At 33.8% G+C, this 25,493-nt stretch overlaps 1 protein-coding gene across 1 annotated transcript in view; it reads left to right on the top strand.

Annotated features, from left to right (window-relative positions):
- Nucleotides 1–14,413, top strand: part of LOC149491465 (adenylate cyclase type 6) — a 128,319-nt gene extending 113,906 nt beyond the window's left edge. The window contains exons 16-29 of the mRNA XM_089697058.1: nt 4,778–4,934; nt 7,022–7,119; nt 7,350–7,434; nt 7,790–7,906; nt 8,071–8,139; nt 8,507–8,667; nt 9,138–9,277; nt 9,635–9,744; nt 10,515–10,734; nt 11,402–11,533; nt 11,889–12,013; nt 12,363–12,518; nt 12,880–13,009; nt 13,244–14,413. Coding sequence (XP_089553184.1) covers nt 4,778–4,934; nt 7,022–7,119; nt 7,350–7,434; nt 7,790–7,906; nt 8,071–8,139; nt 8,507–8,667; nt 9,138–9,277; nt 9,635–9,744; nt 10,515–10,734; nt 11,402–11,533; nt 11,889–12,013; nt 12,363–12,518; nt 12,880–13,009; nt 13,244–13,641 — 2,098 coding nt within the window. The 3' untranslated portion in view covers nt 13,642–14,413. The remainder of the gene's footprint in view (nt 1–4,777; nt 4,935–7,021; nt 7,120–7,349; nt 7,435–7,789; nt 7,907–8,070; nt 8,140–8,506; nt 8,668–9,137; nt 9,278–9,634; nt 9,745–10,514; nt 10,735–11,401; nt 11,534–11,888; nt 12,014–12,362; nt 12,519–12,879; nt 13,010–13,243) is intronic.
- The last annotated feature ends 11,080 nt before the right edge of the window (nt 14,414–25,493 follow it).

The raw sequence follows: 25,493 nt of genomic DNA, 5'->3' as shown, positions 1-25,493 counted from the left end.
CCAAGATGGCGCCGACGAAAATTTGACTTTTTTCGTGATGGGTGTCATTTTCATGGTTTTTGGGGTAGCTATTAACGAATATGAGGTTAAAACCAAAATCCAAGATGGCGCCGACGAAAATTTGACTTTTTTCGTGATGGGTGTCATTTTCATGGTTTTTGGGGTAGCTATTAACGAATATGAGGTTAAAACCAAAATCCAAGATGGCGCCGACGAAAATTTGACATATTTTCGTCATAGGTGTAATTTTCTTAATAATAAAGAAGTAAACTAAAATAAAATAACAAAGATTTTCGTCGGCGCCATCTTGGATTTTATTTTTGACCTCATATTAGTTAATAGCTACCCCAAAAACCATGAAAATGACACCCATGATGAAAAGATGTCAAATTTTCACCGGCGCCATCTTGGATTTTAGTTCTGACCTCATATTGCGTAATATCCACCCCAAAAACCATGAAAATGACACCCATCACGGAAAGATGTAAAATTTTCGTCGGCGCCATCTTGGATTTTATTTTTGACCTCATATTGGTTAATAGCTACCCCAAAAACCATGAAAATGACACCCATGACGAAAAGATGTAAAATTTTCGTCGGCGCCATCTTGGATTTTAGTTTTGACCTCATATTAGTTAATAGCTACCCCAAAAACCATGAAAATGACACCCATGACGAAAAGATGTAAAATTTTCGTCGGCGCCATCTTGGATTTTAGTTTTGACCTCATATTAGTTAATAGCTACCCCAAAAACCATGAAAATGACACCCATGACGAAAAGATGTCAAATTTTCACCGGCGCCATCTTGGATTTTAGTTCTGACCTCATATTGCGTAATATCCACCCCAAAAACCATGAAAATGACACCCATCACGGAAAGATGTAAAATTTTCGTCGGCGCCATCTTGGATTTTATTTTTGACCTCATATTGGTTAATATCTACCCCAAAAACCATGAAAATGACACCCATGACGAAAAGATGTAAAATTTTCGTCGGCGCCATCTTGGATTTTATTTTTGACCTCATATTGGTTAATAGCTACCCCAAAAACCATGAAAATGACACCCATGACGAAAAGATGGCAAATTTTCGTCGGCGCCATTTTGGATTTAAGTTTTGTCAAATTGCTTTACCCCACCAATCCGTTCAACAACCCATAAAAAAAGAGGATCTCAGTCAACATAATTTTTAAAACATAATTTTAAATTACAAATAACTGGAATATGAAACTTATACAGTTTACTCTTATAAAGTATCAAATATTTCAAATCACGAAAACGACAGTATACGCACAATAATCTTTTTCTAATTCGTTTTTATTTTTGGGACGAGGAGCGATACACCCGTCCTTCCAAGAGCGCTTCTGAGCGCGGTCTGACGACCCGCGAGAGCAAAATGTATGAAGAAATCGACAAGTATTTTTAATTTAGCTTATAATTGAAATAAAATTTTGATTTAGATACAAAAAAATTATCACAATCTATAGAGGACTATATATCCCTCAATAATTTATAGGTAAGAAGATAGATTAGGCTTTTAATTTTCTTAAAAGTGTACCGGTTTAGACCCCATTTTTTTGCATTTTATGCCATCATTGTGCTGGGAAAATCGTATTTCAGCGACAATTTTGTATGACGTCGTACAATTTTTATAAGATGATCGTAGAACTGAATATATTATCTTTAAATTAAGATATTACTTTGTTCTCACGTGTAAGTGCTTTGAGTTAAAATTGTACCGTAAAATAGCGGTTTTTGTTGAAAAACTGTTATAGCACCCTTAATTTTGCATACCAAGGTCAAGGAGATGACAAATAATATAGTATAGGCGAAACGGAGTTCGGATGGTAACAACATTTAAAAAGTAATAAGAAAACCGTTGTGTGTTTAATAAAAAGACGCGATTTTCTTTTATGTACAAAATTGGTTTTTATACAAAACTTATTAAATCAGTGTCAAAGTGAGTTTCATGATTTTACTTATAGATTTTTATTCTTTAAAAGGGTCTAGAATTCTAATTGTAATTTGTAGAACTACAATCTTAAAACTTTGTCAGTCTTTTACAATCCCTAAAAAGCCAACATATATAATCTAGAAATAAATGTTTTTTTCTTTCTTCTTTCTTTCTTTCAACAAATATCGATGTATACAAGTCATTAAAATATAATAAGGTCTACAATATTTTGAGTACTAAACAATTACTAAACTAGCCACTAGGTACATAATATTATAGTGTACACACAGCTTTTAGCTTGGAAACTGCACTCCGCTCGCTTATGTTTGTCGCCGTCCTTACAAAGTTTTCGAGCGATCTAATTTCAATTCTACGATGTTTAGCCACAGTATTACAATATTATTTCCTACAGTAAGGAATCGCCTTTGATGTCGCGCGATGCCGCCGCCAGCGTAGGTACTTACGCTGCCACACGAAAATACGCTAGGGTTACAACAAATGGGAAATAAAACAATTGTGATTATTAATATTATGATGAAATCATTTATTCATATGTACATTTAAAATAATTGCGATTATTAAATCTGATGTAATTATTTGTTCATCATAAATATATAATTACAGATAACTGCTAAATATTATTTACGTGGACACTTTATTTTTGGATGTTCTTAATTGTATATATATATATATAATATGATTAGAAAATAATGAGGACAACATATACATAGCTTTTTAATTCAACAGATACAATTAATACAATCTTTCTGAAATATTGTTTCCTTCTGGGATTTCAATGTAGATTTATATCCGTAAACGGAACAGTTTGTGCGCGCCATAATAGAATATGTAAGTACCTATGTATAATAAAATTATTACACAAAAAATACGACTGCGTCGTCCTTTCGCGCTAGGTAAGGCAAACTAAGCGTGTTTGCCTTACGCGGCCCGCGTCGGCCGACCCCCCGCCAGTTCCCCTCCGTTTCTCTGCACAAGTACATTCGTTTCCGTACTGTATAGATATTGTAATACTGTGGTTTAGCCATAACAAGACTTGTTCCTTCTAGTTTGCAACGCTTCGTCTCTTTTGCTCTTTAACTATATTGCATTAAAAGAATGGGAAACTGTTTGAATTAATTTAACACATATTAATTTAGTCTTTTCTCTTCCCTTAAGTATTTACTAATATATTTACTAATGTGTCATACAGTGATTATGTATCTACGAAATCGGTATCTACGAAAAAATCATGATGAAGCGATGAAGACTATAGTTTACTGATGAAACGATTTTATAAACGTCTTACTTATGTGTACAGTTTTCTTACGAATATAATATTATAAGCAAAAAAAATAGCGTTCTATATTGAATTAAATCTTTATAAACATTTAAGCGAAATAACCAAAAAATACAACGAAAAATAAATTTAAAAGTTAATTAATACATTGTCAGATAGAGCATAAAATGTATAAAAAGAGGTAAAAATAAATATAAAAGCTGACGAAAAGCGATGTTGATTGTTTACCGTTCGTCCCTCAAAGGGGATTGAGCGAAACTCCCGGAAGACGTCAATTTTTTTAAATTGATTGTACTACGTCCGAATTAATCAATTTTCCAACGGCCTTTTGTAATTGAAAATTTGTTCCCGGAACTGTGGGAGACGTGAAACAACGGCGCGGTTTGATGACTTGTGACAAGTTTTGTGTCCTCAATTTATAGGAATTATTTGAAAAATTGCTCTGCCCCGAATTTGTTTTGTAGCCTATGTTTGACCCTGATTCTTGCCCTATTTCCATTCCTAACTTCATCCAAATAGCTCTTGTTGTTAATATTGATAGCAAAACAAACGGACAGCTGATATTCTCTTTTTAACATAAGTTGTATAAATATTCCAAGAAAGATATTACAGATATACAATGAGAGAGTAATAGGTATTGTGTTTTGTTTGATCCTTTCAAAACATTATTATTATGCATGGAATATAACGAAAATATGATAAATTTCCTTCCATTTCAAACAGAATATTTCCTATTATTTCTATTTAATTGCGCCATTATTTAATTTTGCTGAAAATGAAACTAAAAGTAGAAACGTGGCATTGTAATGAGCGGGAGCTTAATTGAAATTTATAAACGCTCCCGGAATTGTGTGCAAAATGTATTATGAACTTTGAATATATCAAACACATAAAGAGGTATTTTCTTATAATTAATTGAAATATGTTTTAGTAATGTCCAATTCTAAGACTCTCTGTCTATTTTATTTGTTCTTTGAAAAAAGTATAATACGACAAAGTTTTCCCATAATATCTTCCATACCATCAAACTTTGTTTGTTACATAAATAATATAAGAAGTACTTTCTATTAATTATTAGTATAACAATATAATAAGATATTAAGACACAGACAAATTAGCAGCGATAGCGAGCGGAAGTTAGCTAGACACAGTTAACGTTACAGAAACATGACGTTCCTTTGGGACGGCTTTCAACCGAACGTCGATACAAACAATAGCTTATTTTAAAAGCAAAATACGTAATATAAATTATAAAAAATCACTGTAATGTGTATGGAATTTATTCTTAAACCCTTTCGCGTAAGGTAAAGCTTTGGAATGATCTAGCTATGATGTTATAACTATAGAAATAACTATGACATTGGGGCCTTCAGGGAAATAGCGTATTCGTCATTAAAAGGCCAGCAAAGGTTATAGGGTTATAGGTGTTTATGGACGGTGGCAACCACTTAACATCAGATACCCCAACTGCCCCTTAATATGCTACGCCTTGAAAAAAATTGAAATAATATACCTATGTTCAGGATCGGTGTCGATGCCAGCAATGAAAACAAGAAGCCAGAAGATGAGGTCAACGAATACCTCATGAAAGCTATAGACGCCCGCTCCATAGATCGCCTGAGGACGGAACACTGCAAGCCGTTCACACTCACCTTCCGAGATAGCAAACTGGAGAAAAAGGTAATTTATAGATAAGGTAAATTAGGTTATTCTTTAATAGGTAAATTAGGTTATTCTTGATTTTTCTACGGAGCAGGAATACAACGACCAAAGCATGTAAATTTATTTTAGTATTAGGTGATCTTCTTCCTTCTTTGCCTAGAGATATCGTGAATTATTATCTGCATCTTTTTTGAGAATTTCAGTAGGTATAAAAAAGTTATGCAACCTTTTCTTAAACTGTTCGTTAAAACTACTGTAAAAACGTCGCCTAAAAATGTCATCGATGTTTAATTTTACAGTAGTTATAATGTTTCAAAATCTTAAAAAAACTAGTATGTATATTATGTTAGTGTTTTCATTAATTAATAGTACAATAGCAATGAAAAGTACCTAATTAAAACTGATTCTGTATACAGAGACAATTTTTTATTGTAAAAGAAATGGCCTTCGGTAAATAAACACAACGAAAAAAAGCTTTTGTATTAGGTACTCATCTTTTATACTTTTTCGATTATATTTTACGCTTCAGATTTTTGTTGTATCTATTCAGTTCCCTCTTTAATTCATTACATTTTTATGTCACACAAAAAAAATTTCATGTAAATGTTCGAAAAAAATAATCGCAAGATTCGTTAAATTTATATTTCTGCTAGTTCAGTAGGTACTAAATTATCTCAACTCGCAATTACATTTAAATTTAAAACAATGTTACTTAATTCGCGCGATTAATTCATTCCCGGGGGTCCTTGCAATAGTGAATTTTTTAACTTATTTCATGCAAAGAAGGCTGCAAATTACTCTGGGCTAATTGGAGAGGGGCCAGTTGGCAGCCACTGTGTTCTAGAAATCTAGTTAGAGCGGCACTTGGGAAATTCGCGTAAACGCCTCGAATGTAGGTAATGTTGGAACACATCGTACGCATACCGATTGGTAGACTGTTTTAAAGTAATTGTGCCTAGATTGAAAGTTATAGCTTAATTATTATTGTTAATGGGATTTTACGGGTTCAATGTTGTAATTTTAACCGTAACATAGTGGATAGGTAATTAACTTAATTCTAAGTTTTTTTATCGATATCGATGTAAGTAGGTATTATTTGATCGGCTTTTAAACTCATATCTATCTATCTATTACATCTCAACGCCCAAAGTTGCCAAAATAAATTTACCATTTTGTTCCGAACACAAAAATGAAGTGGGATCCCTTTTAAAAACTTTGAGATGAATCTCCGCGTCTCATACCAACTTGTAACGAGGTGGAGTTGTAATAACATGAACTTGGCACTAACTTTACCCCTGGCTTCGCTTGTTGAAAAATACATATAGGTAACTTTTAAAAACAAGGTTTATTAAATGAGAAATGAAATGAAAAAACGTTTATTTATACACACATTATAAATAGTAGAACACAATAAATTAAAATGTAGCAAGATTTTTATCTGGTTGAACTGATAATAAGCAAGAAAGATATTAAAATAGCTATAGATTGTTACTAGGTATCTTACTTATGAATTATTTTGACACACAATAATTGTAATATCTGGCACATAAAACCTAATTGTAGTGAAACTCTATTTAATGTTGTGCGGTTAATAATTTGGCTTTAAATGGTTAGAAAACGTTTAACTGAGCATTTAAGTTTCATTCAAAACTATTTGGTAGCAAGCCAAATGTTATAGACGATCTTTGCGGGTAATATTTTGTTAAGGAAGAACTTTATATTTCCAACGATATTCCCAAGCGCCTATGATATCGAGGCATTTAAAAGGAGAGTCTGCCTCCACTTTAAAAAGTCGGCAACACGTCTTCGGACACGTCTGTAGATGCCTATGAGTTGTGGAATTGCTTACCTCAAGGCGATCCACATGCTCGTTTGCCTACACTCCCATAAACTTGAAAAAAAAACTTTCACCTGCCTAGTAGATATAATTTACCGTATCATAATATGCCTAAGGGATACGTTAATTCAGACAAGTTACAAAATAGGTCAAAATTGCATTAATTTTCACGTAGTACATTTAGCTACATCTTCGGTTTATCTTCGCCCACAAGTAGAATACAAGTTTCAGTATGTGTTTCATAAATATTATTAATTCTTGTTTCCAGTACAACGCGGAGAGAGACAGAATGCTCAAAATCTACTTCTTCTGCTCAATCCTCGTGTACATCGCTATTGTTTTCATCCAAACAATGGTCTACGATATGTGAGTATTATAAACTGTTCTTCTACTTATAGTATTTATTAAGAAGCTTTTTAACAATTGGCATTTTTTTATTATATTTTTTTAGTTTGATAGTACATATTCAAAAGCTTTATAAACGGGACATTTTCGAAGTCTATGGTTTGAATCTCGTCTCTTTACCGAATTTTTACTATTCACTAATCGATAATGACCTGATCCTTAAAATTTCTAAATTTGTATGTTATCTATAGAACCATCGGGTGTGCCATCACTATGTTCCTCTGCGCTTCCATCGTCTTGAGTGTGACGTATATCGTGGTCTGCCTCGATTTTAAGGTTGGTAAATTTAAAATACTCCACATTATATTTAATTTAGGTATTTAGTATTTACCCTGGATACATGATCACATTGATAGAATATTTTTAGTTATGATTTGTCTTTTGTTACAACGTTAGATACTTCATTGTAGTTTAATTTACGTTTATGATTAATAAGTAGAGAAACAAGCAATATTTCTTAAATCGAAACAAAACATTGTAATGGTTGCTCATAAAAATTTAAATAATTAATAAACTGTTTAGAATATCACTTACGGGAAGTTGTATCTATTGTGGTCAATTTCTATCATTTCATTTCTGTTGCTTTTCTATCTTTCTTATCCTACAGTAAACCAGTATTTTAACATTATAGTACACGGCGCCGAAACTGCAAAGATTCTCAGCTAGTATCCACAACAACCGAACTCTTGCACAACTCATGTCGTTCCTTGTGGTTGGCGCAGTCGCTCTACAGATCGAAGTCGTTATGGTAAGATGAAAATGATTCCTTGAATACGAACCATATAATATATTATTTAGACTGTATGACAATATTTCAATCGAATCAAATTATTAAAAGAAGACCCAATTTTTTAAATGAATTACTTAAGACCTACTAGTATAATGTTATTTAAATTATGTTTCTCGTTGCAGGGAATTCACCTACTATCTCAGCCATCAGAACCCGTCGCCGGCGATGAATGTCCACGAAGCATTAATGAGGTAAGGGATAAGGACATTTGCTTATTTTCCCTTAATCTTACTTTTCCATAACTATATTAAAAGAATAATTTATATGATAATGTATATTTTACTTGAAATAATCCTTTTTACTTATAGTCTTTACATCTATAATAATTATACTATGTTCACTTCAATATGTGACTTCTTCTGAATCTCTATGATAATAATTACAATTTCATTGACTTAAAGTCTCTTCTATAATTTCTTAACGATGTATAAATCTTATTCTTACATCATCAGCACTATTAACTTGAAATAGTACCTGTAACAAATCGGTTACCTTTAAGATAAGTCTATTAATTGTATCTTCCTTCTTTACGATATTTTAATCTATATCTTCCACCAGCACTACCTCCAACTGACTCTCCTGGTGATGTTCCTCTGCGCGGTGCACCAAGTTCTCATCACGTTGCTGAAGACGATCCTCCTGGTCATCATCAGCTTCACGTATATCGGCATCACCACACAGAAGTTCATTTACTACCAGCAGCATTACTATAACAACCAGTGAGTGATCATTTCTATACAAATATGTAGTAGGGAAGTCTGATAAGAATTTTTAAGTGTTACCATAACAGTTATAGGTAACCCAGTGATAATCGTTCTTTTTTCTGTAGCAATGCATATAATAAAAGAGTAAAATAATTGGGACCGTGTTAGAAATAGTTATACAAATAATGATTTATTTAAATTAGTATCCGCGTTACGTAAGATTTGTATATGATATTTACTCGTGATATTCATGGTATTTGGGTGGATATCATGAATATCAAAAATCAGTTTTTATATATTGCAAATAATATTATGAATTTAGAGCCTTTGGTAACCTTATGTTAGTTAAGGTCCAATATCATCTTCTTTTTTAATCCATCAGGCCCCGGAAACACAGGTCGGATCTGGCCGTTCGGGGCTCAATGGGTTAAATGGATTACTAAGTAAATTGATACATTGCCTCTAGAATATTTTTCTCTCTCTAGGTACAAATGCGCAGAGGACTGGAACCAGGACTTGACCAACATTGTAGTAGCTCTAGGTGCGCTTGTCGCTTTGCTGTTACACTCACAGCAAACTGAGAGCACCTATCGGCTGGACTTCATCTGGAAATTGCAGGCCAATGGTGAGATTTGTATGGAATATTAGATAAGTTAAAGTTTTTCTGTCTATAGATAACAAATAAAGGTTAGATCACATTAAACAATCAGCTCAGCATTTCAAATATGCATTTGCTTTCTCATTAACTGACAAGAATTTGTTATCCTACCGGAAGAAATCGTACTTTATCTTATTAATATGAAATTAGAGATACAATAAGAATATTTTCCTCTTCGAACTCATCTATGTCGAGCATAGTTTGTAATTTGTTTTTACTATAATTACTTATATTACAAAACAAATAACTAAATGAACAAGGTTGAAACTTTAATTTTGTGTAAACACTTTGCACAAATGCTGACAACATCTGTCTTCAATACAGATGAGAAGGAAGACATGGAACATCTAGAGGCGTACAACAGAAAGTTGCTAGCGAACATTCTGCCGGAACACGTAGCCCAACATTTCTTATGCAGCGATAAAAACTTCGACGTAAGTACCAGAACAATAATAAAGTTTTGAGTGTAGTTTGAAATTTAATAAATGTCGATATAGCTGGCTTGACTTTATGAAATCACGAACTATTGTTTTCTTTAATTAATGATTGGAAATCTTTACACTCGCTTCGTATGTTGTGTGCGTTTCACTTCATCAAGCTTACCTGCTTACTTTTTTATAAAAAGATCGATTGTCTTTTCAAGAACAATTAGTATTCTTTGAAAGCGACAAATAATATCTAGCATACCGACTATTCAAATAATCCTCTTTAACAAACAAATACTTAGATATTTATAATTATTGATATTATGTTGGTACATTGCAAGACATATCTTCAAATTCGTTCTTGAATTTGAAGATATGTCTCTATTTAATCTTTCGTTAAACCTTGTGTTATCAGGAAGGGTTGCAGGCCTACGATACAAGCTGTCTTAGTGTAGGTCTGCAGGTCATATTATCTTTTTAATCATCAGGTCCTATTATGATATCCTTGTATTTTTATGTTTAATTAATTAAGATAATTATTTCTATGTATTTAATTTTGTATTTATGGTGAATAAATGATTATGATTATGATTATGATGAACTTGTTATTGGCTCAATCAATTATACGAAGCATTTTCAGAGGATGTATAAAGATTATATCGTAGTGTTATATCGTAGGCGGATCGTAGTAACTTCTCACAATGACATCACAACCTTTTTGTTTTTGAATCATAAACCGGAAAGAAATGCCGAGTTTCTAATAATCCATAACCTTACAGGAGCTATACCACGAGCAATGCGAGTCCGTCTGCGTCATGTTCGCCTCCATCCCGAACTTCTCTGAATTCTACGTGGAACTTGAGGGCAATAACGAAGGTGTCGAATGCCTCCGTCTTCTGAACGAGATCATTGCTGACTTTGATGAGATCCTGGCTGAGGAGCCGTTCAAGTACATTGAGAAGATCAAGAGCACGGGTGCTACGTATATGGCGGCGTCAGGTAAGTTTCCGAACTTATAATTTTTTAACTCATCTACTTCGAAAATTTATTTAAAACATGGCAAATTCAGCTGCTGTTAAGATTTTTTAAATTTACTCAACTTTAAACATTATAATATCAGTTTGAGGCTATTCAACGTTGTTCACAAGCCATAATAAATTATGAGGAAATAAATAATCTTCTTCTACTCAAAGCAAATCTGATCCAGTCGTAATCACATAAACGTCAATTAACACGTCCTATTGTTAGACCGTATTGCATCAATCAAAGAAAATCATTTAATTCTCAATCTCTAAATGCGTAATGTTTGCACAAAAGTTGACAAAAATTACACTAGGAATCAACACATTAGCCGATATCAGCTCCTCGTTATTACTACATAAAAGTAATAACGTGGACTCCTTATAAACTTCCATTTCACATGCCCCAAAGTTAATCTGTGCATAAAAGCTACAATTAACATGCTCTAAGGGCCGATTTTTCAATGCTTGGATAAAACTTATTCGTCGAATAATGTATAAAACTACCATTTTAAAAAGTATTCTTATTGCCCGTATTTGACAGTTTACGTGACATTTTAATATTATCGTGTAATAATTTATTGGACGGATAAGTTTTATCCAAGCATTGAAAAATTGGCCCTAAATCTTCTACCATCATCTACCAGGTCTCACAGCCGCCACCCGTGACTTGCGCGGGTTCCGCCACGTGACCGCGATGGCGGACTACGCGCTGCGGCTCCGCGAACAGCTGCAGTACGTCAACGAGCACTCGTTCAACACGTTCCGTATCAGGATCGGTAAGTATCAATGTGCTGGTTCTGCAAGTTAACGGGACTTGATAGCCGCTAGTGATCTCTATGGGCTGTTTAAGAAGTTCCTGCTTAAACAGCCCATAGAGTTCTCATAAAGATCTCTGTGGGTTCTATATTGCTGGTTGAACGGTTTCTTTTTCTTGCTAGCGGTTTTCGAGAACTGTTGTCTCGCGGGTGCTGAATTCTCTTATTTTACGCAATTTACCATAAAATTTGTGTATTCAGTTGTCAATAAATTGAATTTATCCTCTGCGAATGTTATATGCATTACTGCGAAAGTTGCATTTTGCGATTGTTTTAATGTAACATGTGGATAGACATCAAGAGTGGCATCTTACAGGGATCAATATTGGACCCGTGGTGGCTGGTGTGATCGGTGCTCGGAAGCCGCAGTATGACATTTGGGGAAATGCCGTCAATGTCGCCTCTAGGATGGACTCCACTGGACTTCTTGATCATATCCAGGTGATTTTTTATAAGAGGCCTGTCATTGGATCTCTATTGGAGATGTTAACATCTAGTAAACTGAAGTGTTCAGTACCTACTTATGTGATTGTAGCTTAATCTGGCTATATTAGAATTTTAGATGTTTTTGAATGCCTAATGAAAATTTTCCCTCTTAAGTCTGAAGCCAACATTAAAGTTTATCATTGCAATGCCAAAGCATAACACCCTGCTGTGCGACAATTGTGGTACCACAATCTTACTTACACTCTCACTCCAACATCCATGTTACCGCAAAGCGAAAGTCCCCGCCCATTTACATAATGTCCAGCCACTCGTTTATTATAGTGGCGTTGCGAACGTTCTGTAGGTGACGCAAGAGGTGTACGACATACTGTCGAAGCGCGGCTACAAGCTGCGCTGCAGGGGAACTATCGACGTGAAGGGGAAGGGCAACATGGTGACGTTCTTCCTTGACGGCATCGGGGAGACGGCGATCATTAACAGCACGCATGACTTGTATGCGGTGAGTTTGGTTTAAAAAAAATACTTTTTGACAAAACGTTTTCACAGTACGTTTTCGTGCTTCCAAAAAAATTTCAAACATTGACGTTGCTAACAAAATATTTTCAACATCAACGTTTGTCTATGATATAGGAAGAATTTTCTTGGTGAATAGTATCTAAACTGGAATGCTTTCGCAATCTCATATTCCAGCATCCATGTCATGTCATCATGTCATGTCATCAAAGTCTAGATAAATAAAGAACACCTCACAAATGCACTCCGTCTTTCCGCCCAATAATGCACAAATTGAAAATTCTAAAATTAAACATTATTTATTTTAATATAAAAAACCTAATCTGAAATGATTTACGTAATTCCAGAACCCCACACCGTCGACGTCTGGTACGAGTGGCATGGCCCATGACAAACCAGAGCACCGACCTCTGGAGACGCTCTCTGAAGGGCACACAGACGAAGACGGACCCTCTCCTAGGGCATCGATACCCAAAGGTTTGGAAACTGATTTTATCCATCGATAACTCTGACGATAGCATTATAATATAATATACCTTAGTAATATACTAGTACAGTTATTAAAGAATGTGTAAAATTTTACTAAATCTATTATACTTTTTACAACAAAAAAAAATATAAAAAAAGAATTATTTAACAATTGCAGCCTTTATAGTAATGAATATCATTCTATTCAATTGTTTATTTCTCAATTCAATCTAACAATTTCAGAGGAAGAAGGATCAAGCTCAAAAGTCGGAAACGAAACCTCTTCATCCCGGGACAGCCTCGCGAGTGCTGTCCGTGCTAGAGTGATGAAGCAAATGCAGCGACCCCTCTCACTAGCCGATAATCCCGGCCTACCAGCGTTCATAAGCCTCCTTCAATCCAAGGCATATTCCACCGACTTGGGCACAGCCGCGTACTCCGGTAACAACAAAACTAACTTCTCCCTCACGGATATCAAGAAACCAGCAGCCGAAACCCATAGCAGCAGCGAATTTGATGGATTCTACGACGCAGAAGTACCACAACGTGCGGTCAGCCTCGCGGACTTTCTGTTCCGCAGGAAACCACGCACCAACAACACGCCCGTTAACATCATCGAGAATCCCATGAACATCGTCTAAGGCCTCGGCTCCACGATGTTCATACGCAGCTTTTTAAATGATATAATTAGATTTAAGAACCCTGATATGACACTCACCGGATTTGACGACACCCCGGATTGGACGCAATATATTATCGGATTTGACGAACATACTGGACTTGACAAAACATCTCGGATTTGACGAACCCCGGATTGGACAAAATATACCTATCGGATTTGACGACCCCGGACTGGACAAAATATCTCGGACTTCACAAATACAGGACGTGACAACTTTCCAAGACTGAATGACAATGCACTTGTTGTTGAACAACATAAGCATTGTCAATTCATTCTATTGAACGAATTTATTGATATTAGTATGCGTGAATTGGATTATGCATTGCCAAGGTTGTGATACTTGATTCGTATTCCACGCGGGATGATACGCTTAATAGAAAAATATGAGACCACGGGTACTGTCAATTGTATAAGGATTTACATAATGTTGAGGAAACAGCGTGCTATAAGATGTATTTAGGTGATAAGGCTATTGTAGAATGTAGGATGATATTAACGTGATGAGGATGCATAAAGTCGGACGGTTAGTTTGGAATCGAATTTCTTTTAGGTATACCAGAAAAATTACTAAACCGATTTTTAGGTCTGCACTTGACGTTTTGATGACTCTATTTTTTGCCTTGTTTTTTTACTACTACTATAACTAAAGCTTAACCGTGTAAAATGATAAAATCCCAAATAAGGTCGTCCTGTCCTTTCCCTTACCCTTCCCAGTCCTATCCTTTATTCCCTCCATAAATTCTCTTCTTTTTTTTTTAATAAACTGTTTATATCTTTCTTTTGGTCTCTATTTTTTATTTTCATAAACATTTCAATCCAATAATTAAATGAGAGATCGACCTTAGTTGAGATTTACATTATTATGTTATTTTTTTAATGATACCTTGAGAGCAGAGCTTATATAATATTATGAATTGTCTACATTGTAACTTATTAATAGTGCAGACCGATATAAAATCTTTACAGACACATATTTTTTGTTGCGTGGCGCATGTAGAAATTCGATGAATAAAGCGTTAAAGAATTGTCAGTATGAAACGGATTTTTAAAAGTGATAGGCAATGGTAAAATCAAATATCAAAGTCAACCAAAGGAACAATCTCAACCTAACATAAGAATTGATTTGAAAATAACCATTTTTTATTATTCTCTATGTGTAAATAATATGTTTTATTCTTCGTTAAATGTAGGGAATGTTTATTATGTAACTTATCTGTATGAGTATCTTAGCGAGATTTTTTTTTTTTTTATTTATAAAATTTCCAGTTAAAATAAATTTTTATAATTATTTCGACTAATTTCAAAACGTACGTATTCATTTTGTCATCGTTTCCAGTGTTTTATGACAAGATTTTTATTTTTTATTTGTTAAATTATGTTTAAATTTATTTCCTTCACATGTTACCATAGATATAGATAATATTTAATCAAGATTCCATAATTGTGTAATCCCTTAAGCGATCACGTTTGTCTCGTTACCTATTTTCATTTATGTAATTTTTATTTTTTCAATACTTCCAATTAATTTCAATACTTCAAATAATTTATTTAAATTATTAATTTCATTGATACTTACTTTTTAGTCTAATCATAATCTCAAATCTTGTTTTACTCATTGTCTGATTTATTTTTCGAGACAAGTATGATTATGCAAGTCTATCATTCCATTCAATAGTATAGTAATTAAAATAGTAAAACTAATATTATATTCCAAATTCTCGATGTCTCTAGCTCCATAATGAATGTCATAAATAATATCTGTACGTGAAATAAAGAAAAAAAAGCCAAAAAAAATACAAAATACCAAAGAACAAAAAAATGTATTCGTAATAATTTTGTAAAAATTTATTTTGTGGAATTTCTTATAATATATGTATGTATAATTTTTTTTGTTATTTCCGTTAAAATTATTTATTATCGTTACTTAATTTCTTAAGTATCGTATGCCCTGTGTTCTTTTTTTATATAAGGAACATATTTTTATCTTTATAAACATTGCAATGACGGTGTGTTGGACCGTATTACGACAAAAAGCCCGCATACAATCTAACGTAAGACGATATCCATATGACGGGTCCCCAAAGGGTGAGCAGCCTTGCAAAATCAAATAATCAAATAAATGATGATTTGATTTGATTTGAAGCGATTGTTGCGCGTAGCAGTTTGGTCATTGTTGACGTGGCTCGGTGGAGGAAAATGACGTCACAAGCGCTTTCTGTTACACGCCCAGCCATGTCCACATAGACAGACCAGCTTCGTGCAGTTATAGCTTCGGCTGCTCGCTCTGCGGGGACCCGCCTAATCACAAGAAGACATTTATCGCGTAAGAAGAAAAGTTTTTACGCATACATGTCTTGTGAAAACCAATTATGTTGTCACACGTCACCACCTCGTGTTTTATTGGTCGTTTTATAAATATCGTGACGTGATACGATACGACAAACCGTCTTTGTATACATATAATCTTTTATAACGTAGTTTGTATGTATTTTAACGGAACATGTCATGCTAAATGTTCCCTTAAAATCGTATACGTCTAAATTATTGTCTATTTAATACAGTCGATTATAAATTCTAGTAAGTAGGTAGGTACGTAGTTAATGTGTAAGGTAAGATTAATTAATGTTCTATTTTCATGTGATCCATATTATTATGAGCCTTCTAAATCTATTTTTGACCCCAGTATTTTTCGATGTTTTATACAAGTTTGCGTAATATGTATGAATCGTGCCAATGAATTTCCAAATTAACAGTATTAACAAGTAGATATTTATTATTTTACAATGTTATGTAAAATTTGTTATATAATTTAAATAACCTCTAAGGTAATTTTATTGTTTGTGACCTAATCTGAAGATGCATAGAGCCAAGGGAGCTCTTGTACGTCTTATAGCAGTACTTATTTAAGAGGGAAGTGACGGCACTAGGCGAGGAATAAGAACTACTCTAGGACGTATCGATAACCCCGAAAACATGATAATACTCAACAACTTTTATATACCCATTATTCGTGAATTAGACACGCGAGAAAAATAATGCCTCAAACCAGAAGATAAAGTTCATTATATACCTAACCTATGTCCTCAAAAGAGTTGGTTCTAAATTTGCTTATTTTCTTTAAAATATAATTGTCTCTATACATCTTCGAATTATGGTGATTAATTAATGAAAATTCAATTCAAAATTATAATGTTATATTTAATAGTTATTTGGCATATTTAGGTCTGTTATACAGCATTAAGAGTTAGCGCGCACGAGCAACTTTGTCTCCGCAACTATTTTGTCTCTCCCATCAATTTGTATGGGGAGTTGCGTCGCTACGTGCGCGCACTTTCATACTAGCCCATAGGTGGGAGAGACAAAATAGTTGCGGAGACAAAGTTGCTCGTGCGCGCACTGTCTAAGACATTACGTTTGTACTTAGTTTAAAACAGATGCATCTGGTACTTGAAGTATAAATTATGTGTTTGATGTTTAGATTAGGTATTATTAATGAGCATAAGTCGTATAGTGCTGTGGATGTGGTCGAGTGCGGGTTTTATAAAAAAAATATTTTTATCAAAAAATCAATATAATCGAACAGTGAGAAAGATGCTGAGAAATAGTTACATTTCACATAATTTATGTTTTGTTTTAAAATGCGTCACAAAGCTATTCATATACATCTATCGTTAAAAAATATGTTATTATTTCAACCTAACGTAAAAAATAATCTCTCACTCGACCGTTAAACATACGGCGCTAGAGATAGGCATTTATTACTATTAGTTATAATATGAAAGCGAATCTTATTATTTCATAATAATAATTAGTTCTGCACCCAACATTCCTCATGTGTGTCCAATCATTTCGCTTGTTTATCTGTTTGTATCTCGGTGATGTTGTAACCAACTGTCAGCTCATCTTATTGGTTGGAATATTATTAAAGTACTTTTACATTAGGTGTGTATTCAAATTTAAATTTTCGAATTGCATCTATAGTCAGTAGGTACTTTATAATTAATAATTAATGTTATCGATAATGATTATTATACACATTAAATCCCTCTGGCCCTTAATGTTAGCTAAGCTTTGCTATTTTTGATATTTTTATTAAATTTACCTCGAATATTCTTGATATAAGAACTAGGGCGACCTACATTTCTGTGATTTATAAATAATTCATAAATGAACTTAAAATAATTTGCATAGTACTTTTTATTTTGATACCAAACATGTCAAGTAAATTTGTTTATCAGTTTTTGCGCTTTCAACCCCTAAAAATAACGGAGTATCCATAAAACATTCACTTTACAGCTTATTTAAAAAAAATCTGTGAATATTTTTTTTCCACCAAGTGGGTGTATTATTATTTTCCAAATTATATATCTGATTATGATCAATTTTCTATCAAGATGTGTTTTACATAAATAGATTCTATTATTATCTTTTTTCTAATCGGTATCATTCCTCTGTTGTCAATGTTTTTTGAGAATTAATGGATACTCTGTATTTCTGCGCGCCAAAAATGTAATACAGCTTTTAAAAAAGCTATTTACCTACGTATTTAGATTTTATAATTAGATATTATATTTTATGCACTATTTAATTGTCTATTATAATATGATTACATTTATTCTCGTACATTATAATTAGGTATTGCACTTCGTGTCTACGTTACTGCAATTTCTTATTTGGATTTAATATTGTTTATTCCACGTAATGAGAACCAGAATGATGAATGAAATTTGACAATATTTGTAGAAAATAAAAACATGAAAACCATCAAAATATGTTACAAAATACAACTATACAAAAATATTATTTCGGCAGCGCACTAATACCAGGCAAGGCGTCTGCTCGATTGTCTTTTAATATCATAAAACATGCAACTGAAAGATCTATAAAGAATGCACTAAAAATCATACACCAATGTTGCTAAGTACTTACTTTCATCTGGTTCTTAATACATGGGATTTAGGTAATCGTAATAAAATTGTATCCATTAGTAAATAATAGGTATTATTACCGTAGTATCTCAGTAATCGTATTTAGATAATATTGTGTAGTTCTTGGCCTAATCGGTGTCTGTTTATGTCAATGTTCAGTACCTTCATATAAGCTTTTGGTGTCAATTTTAATGAATCATCGTGAAACAAACCTAATGTTATGGTGGTTTATTGTACCCCTTTCATCAATTTTACAATCATAAAATGTTAATAAAATCCTCTTTGCGGCACCTAATGACCTACACCAAGATCACAAAAATATATTATCAACTGTACACGATTTACGTTTTTGAATAAAACTTACTTTGTAAGCGACTTCAAAAAGGAGGTTTGTAATTCACGTCAAAAAAACCAACCATATTAAAATAACATGCCGTTAAACACTAAATTAATTATTTACTAGCTATCCGCCCGCTTCTTCGTCCGCGTTGTCCAAACCTATAATCATGCACCTGCTAAAACCTTTCTCTTGGGCAACTGTATCTTTCAAAAGATAGAGTTGCATCAAATACCGTTGCAAAGTTTTCAAGATCTAATCATACGTACGGACAGACAGACTGCGGGACGCGACTTTATTTTATACTATGAAGTGATATTTTTTTTACTATGAGGTCCTGGAATTTTTCCAGATTTACCACATTCACAAAAATTTTACTCCAATGACCTAATCTAAAAACTTCGTTAAAATCGATATTATGATGGTACTGAACATATTTTTCAAGTCATATTAATTCGGTGTATTTATGTCTATTTAACAAGTAGATAATTAGATAACAACTGCAAAGAAACGTTAAAGGAAAAGAGGGAAATAACAACATACACTGAGATTAACTCATTGTTTGTCACATCAAAATAAGAGTTTTCTTCAAACTAATTCAAAATTATCATTACCTATTATTTTTGTTTTAAACGTGCCATTTTGACAAATAGATGAACATTAATTTAGGGCCGATTTTTCAATCCCGAGATAAACAGTCTAATAACTACCCCTCGAATAGATTTATTCAATTGTTTAACTCATAACGGCTCGTCTATTTTTCAATCGTGATTTATTCCATGAATAACTATCTGACCAAATATTTCGATATTGGCAGCTCTGCTCTCGGAGTGGCGAAACAAACATATTAAATTAGTCAGGTTAGAGCGGGAAAGAGTCAACTCTTGCAACCGTCATTATGACTCACGTCAGGAGTGCATTTTAAGTTTGTCTTGTATTGCTCTTGTGTTCTATGATTGTTGATTGTTATTTTGATTCGAGTGAAGAGTTTTGGTTAAATTTGTGTTTCAATTTATATATTTTACGATGGAAACGACATAAAGGCAGCGTTCGGCAAATTTTCAATGGCATGGTCATCAATACTACCAAGAACATCAATTTCAATATGATTTTAATTGATAATAAATTATAATATAGAAAGAGGTTTAATTGTTAATAATTCTACGCTCTATGTTATTACATACGAATGTGCATACGAAAATATCCCAAATTTGACGCGTCAGTTGTCAACTCAAACGCCTAATCGTCGAATAGCGCGCTATCTTGCCGTTGGAGCGGCAAATACAAGTTATTCCATAGCTAAGTCCTATTCGTCTATTGAAAAATTGAATATTTTGTTAACTGAAGAATAAAGTCTATCAAGCTGTTTATCTGGGCATTGAAAAATCGGCAATAAAACGCTAATTTATTTCAACCCGATACAGGTATCATACAATTATTCAAAGACGATAACGACGACACAAAATACCTAAAGACAATTTCTCATGATTTCATTTAGACGATTCTGAAAGTTCAATTTAACCGCATTATACGATTGTAATATCACACATAATAATTTATTTTGTAATCTCAATTATTTTAATGTGACATTGGATGTAACATACAAACTCGTCGGAAAGATGTACTGCGTTTCTATGTAGTTTCAATATAAAATTTAAAATAAATGTTTATGTGTATGATTTTTGTTTTATTTTCCCTATCCATCCTAGTAAAAGAATCCTCAATAGAACACATAATTTTGAACAATATGAATAAGTAGAAGGAACAACGAGCATGTACGATTACAATCCAATATCGACAGTTTGGAAATAGGTATTTATTTAGTCTATAGTGGCACTTGATAGGAATATAATATATACACGTTACAACATAATCCTACTACGAAATCTTTGCAGTATAAGAAATAGATATTCATGCTCATTTTACTGAGATGTACCAACCCTAGGCTTTTTGGAAAAACGAAATGCGATTTGTATGAATAAATAATAGTTTAAAAAAACAAAAAACACGCTTTTTATAGAAAACCGAACTAAAAAATATAAAATAAATTTAAATGAATTTAAATTAAGAAAATAGTGTTAAAAATTTCAATGAATATAAATTATAAAAAAATATTTTATTTAAAAAAAGCGTGGGGTGCTTCTTAAGATACTATCGAAATGATAATCACTCTACTCATATCTGCCAATAAAATATCTATAACCATTGGGCGTATTCAGAAAGAAAGCTTGAAACTTATAAGCGCTTATAAGTTTCAAGCTTTCTTTCTGAATACGCCCATAGACACCATGCACCCCACGCTTTTTTTTAAATAAAATATTTTTTTTTTACTCACACTATTATTAAATTATATTCATTGAAATTTTTAACACTATTTTCTTAATTTAAATTCATTTAAATTTATTTTCTATTTTTTAGTTCGGTTTTCTATAAAAAGCGTGTTTTTTAGTTTTTTTTAACTATTATTTATTTTCTACTTTTTAGTTTGGATTATTTATAATAGCTTGTTTTTTTAATTTAAAACTATTGCACGACTCATGATGCGAAGCATCAGAGAGTGCTTTACGATCGAAAAATTTTTTTCGCCTTATTTTGGCAACTATTTTTAGTATTATAGCCTTGTTAGTTAAAGGAATCAAGATATTTTGCATACTATTGTCGAGATAACATATGATTTTTAATTTTTTTTTAAAACTATTATTTGATTTGTAGAATTAAAATTCTCTTTTAGTCCTTTTCACCTATGATGATTCCTGTGACACTTCATTGTGTTCCGAATTACGTATTTTATGTTTAAAACGCCAAAATAATTTTACTACGTAATATTTTTATTTTATGGCGGCATTATTACCAAAAATATAAAAATGAAACATCTTAAGCTTATAAACCAAAAACAGTATTGTTTAGTTTAATATACTTAATGAAAAATAAAATAAAATAACACAAAAATATAATACCTACGCAATTCGTGTACATGAAATGGATCGTTGAAAAATCATAGAGTTGGAAAATCATACAATCGGCGCCCATCTTGTGATCGTTTGTCAATCGAGTCAATCGTCTGTACGAGTGCATCAGCCTTGTATACAAGTTGCATTTTTATATTGATACTTTACGTGGTATTCTTTTATTGTTATTAATTGTTATTGTTGACTTTTTGTTGCTGTTGTTTGCTAAGTTTCCTTAGTTAATTGTTGGCGAAATGCCAAAAAAACTAATTTTGGTACTTTATTCAAATCGATTTCATTTCCATATAAAATATTATCGATTATCGGAAACAATTGATATGATTTCAGTAAAGACATCTCTACACGTGTCAAAAATCGATGTGTCACAGAAATCATCAGGTGGAAAGGACTATAGTATACAAAAATTTGTCAATATTAGAGAAAACGGCTAAAGATAATTATTGGAAATAAAAATTAACATCGAGTCCTGGCTTATCGACTGTAGAGAAAAATTATAGAAAATTTTAATAATTTTCTTACTTTATCGACTATAGATGAAAATTATATTTAAATTAACAAAAAACATATTTTGCAAATTGAAAAATGGAATAATTTTATCAAATTAGTGTATTGTCATCGGTCCTCAATAAATCTCCAAAGTTTGAACGAAATCTGGCCGTTTAAAGTGGGTCAAAATCGCGCCCAAGAAGTCGGTTACCAACAAACATAGAAAACGGCTAAAGATAATTTGTGTTGTTTGAGTTTGAGTTTGAGTTCGTGTTCGTGTTCGTGTTTGTGTTTGAGTTTGAGTTTGTTTGAAATTGTTTGAGTTTGAGTTTGTGTTTGAGTTCGTGTTCGTGTTCGTGTTCGTGTTCGTGTTCGTGTTCGTGATCGTGTTCGTGTTCGTGTTTGAGTTTGAGTTTGTTTGAAATTGTTTGAGTTTGAGTTTGAGTTTGAGTTTGTGTTTGAATTCGTGTTCGTGTTCGTGTTCGTGTTCGTGTTCGTGTTCGTGTTCGTGTTCGTGTTCGTGTTCGTGTTCGTGTTCGTGTTTGTTTGAGTTTGAGTTTGAGTTTGAGTTCATGTTCGTGTTCGTTGTTCGTTGTTCGTTGTTCGTTGTTCGTTGTTCGTTGTTCGTTGTTCGTTGTTCGTTGTTCGTTGTTGGTTGTTCGTTGTTCGTTGTTCGTTGTTCGTTGTTCGTTGTTCGTTGTTCGTTGTTCGTTGTTCGTTGTTCGTTGTTCGTTGTTCGTTGTTCGTTGTTCGTTGTTCGTTGTTCGTTGTTCGTTGTTCGTTGTTCGTTGTTCGTTGTTCGTTGTTCGTTGTTCGTTGTTCGTTGTTCGTTGTTCGTTGTTCGTTGTTCGTTGTTCGTTGTTCGTTGTTCGTTGTTCGTTGTTCGTTGTTCGTTGTTCGTTGTTCGTTGTTCGTTGTTCGTTGTTCGTTGTTCGTTGTTCGTTGTTCGTTGTTCGTTGTTCGATGTTCGCTGTTCGCTGTTCGTTGTTCGTTTTCATGTTCGTTTTTGTGTTTGTGTTTGTGTATGTTCACATTCACATTCACATTCACATTCACATTCACATTCACATTCACATTCACATTCACATTCACATTCACATTCACATTCACATTCACATTCACATTCACATTCACATTCACATTCACATTCACATTCACATTCACATTCACATTCACATTCACATTCACATTCACATTCACATTCACATTCACATTCACATTCACATTCACATTCACATTCACATTCACATTCACATTCACATTCACATTCACATTCACATTCACATTCACATTCACATTCACATTCACATTCACATTCACATTCACATTCACATTCACATTCACATTCACATTCACATTCACATTCACATTCACATTCACATTCACATTCACATTCACATTCACATTCACATTCACATTCACATTCACATTCACATTCACATTCACATTCACATTCACATTCACATTCACATTCACATTCACATTCACATTCACATTCACATTCACATTCACATTCACATTCACATTCACATTCACATTCACATTCACATTCACATTCACATTCACATTCACATTCACATTCACATTCACATTCACATTGTTCGTTGTTCGTTGTTCGTGTTTGTTTGAATTTGAGTTTGAGTTTGAGTTTGTGTTTGAGTTTATATTTGAGTTCGTGTTCGTGTTCGTGTTCGTGTTCGTGTTCGTGTTCGTGTTCGTGTTCGTGTTCGTGTTCGTGTTCGTGTTCGCGTTCGCGTTCGCGTTCGCGTTCGCGTTCGCGTTCGCGTTCGAGTTCGCGTTCGAGTTCGTGTTCGTGTTCGTGTTCGTGTTCGTGTTCGTGTTCGTGTTCGTGTTCGTGTTCGTGTTCGTGTTCGTGTTCGTGTTCGTGTTCGTGTTCGTGTTCGTGTTCGTTGTTCGTTGTTCGTTGTTCGTTGTTCGTTGTTCGTTGTTCGTTGTTCGTTGTTCGTTGTTCGTTGTTCGTTGTTCGTTGTTCGTTGTTCGTCGTTCGTTGTTCGTCGTTCGTCGTTCGTCGTTCGTCGTTCGTCGTTCGTCGTTCGTCGTTCGTCGTTCGTTTTCGTTGTTCGTTGTTCGTTGTTCGTTGTTCGTTGTTCGTTGTTCGTTGTTCGTTGTTCGTTGTTCGTTGTTCGTTGTTCGTTGTTCGTTGTTCGTTGTTCGTTGTTCGTTGTTCGTTGTTCGTTGTTCGTTGTTCGTTGTTCGTTGTTCGTTGTTCGTTGTTCGTTGTTCGTTGTTCGTTGTTCGTTGTTCGTTGTTCGTTGTTCGTTGTTCGTTGTTCGTTGTTCGTTGTTCGTTGTTCGTTGTTCGTTTTCGTTGTTCGTTGTTCGTTGTTCGTTGTTCGTTGTTCGTTGTTCGTTGTTCGTTGTTCGTTTTTCGTTGTTCGTTGTTCGTTGTTCGTTGTTCGTTGTTCGTTGTTCGTTGTTCGTTGTTCGTTGTTCGTTGTTCGTTGTTCGTTGTTCGTTGTTCGTTGTTCGTTGTTCGTTGTTCGTTGTTCGTTGTTCGTTGTTCGTTGTTCGTTGTTCGTTGTTCGTTGTTCGTTGTTCGTTGTTCGTTGTTCGTTGTTCGTTGTTCGTTGTTCGTTGTTCGTTGTTCGTTGTTCGTTGTTCGTTGTTCGTTGTTCGTTGTTCGTTGTTCGTTGTTCGTTGTTCGTTGTTCGTTGTTCGATGTTCGTTGTTCGTGTTCGTGTTCGTGTTCGTGTTCGTGTTCGTGTTCGTGTTCGTGTTCGTGTTCGTGTTCGTGTTCGTGTTCGTGTTCGTGTTCGTGTTCGTGTTCGTGTTCGTGTTCGTGTTCGTGTTCGTGTTCGTGTTCGAGTTCGTGTTCGTGTTCGTTGTTCGTTGTTCGTTGTTCGTTGTTCGTTGTTCGTTGTTCGTTGTTCGTTGTTCGTTGTTCGTTGTTCGTTGTTCGTTGTTCGTTGTTCGTTGTTCGTTGTTCGTTGTTCGTTGTTCGTTGTTCGTTGTTCGTTGTTCGTTGTTCGTTGTTCGTTGTTCGTTGTTCGTTGTTCGTTGTTCGTTGTTCGTTGTTCGTTGTTCGTTGTTCGTTGTTCGTTGTTCGTTGTTCGTTGTTCGTTGTTCGTTGT

This window comes from Colias philodice, chromosome 1, assembly GCF_061535455.1.
Source record: "Colias philodice isolate Cphi_HAF_F1 chromosome 1, ilColPhil1 Martin Lab GWU primary, whole genome shotgun sequence".
In the NCBI taxonomy this organism is placed as follows: domain Eukaryota; kingdom Metazoa; phylum Arthropoda; class Insecta; order Lepidoptera; family Pieridae; genus Colias; species Colias philodice.
The sequence above is the reverse complement of the archived record's forward strand: the minus strand, read 5'-3'. Positions and strand labels throughout refer to the sequence as shown.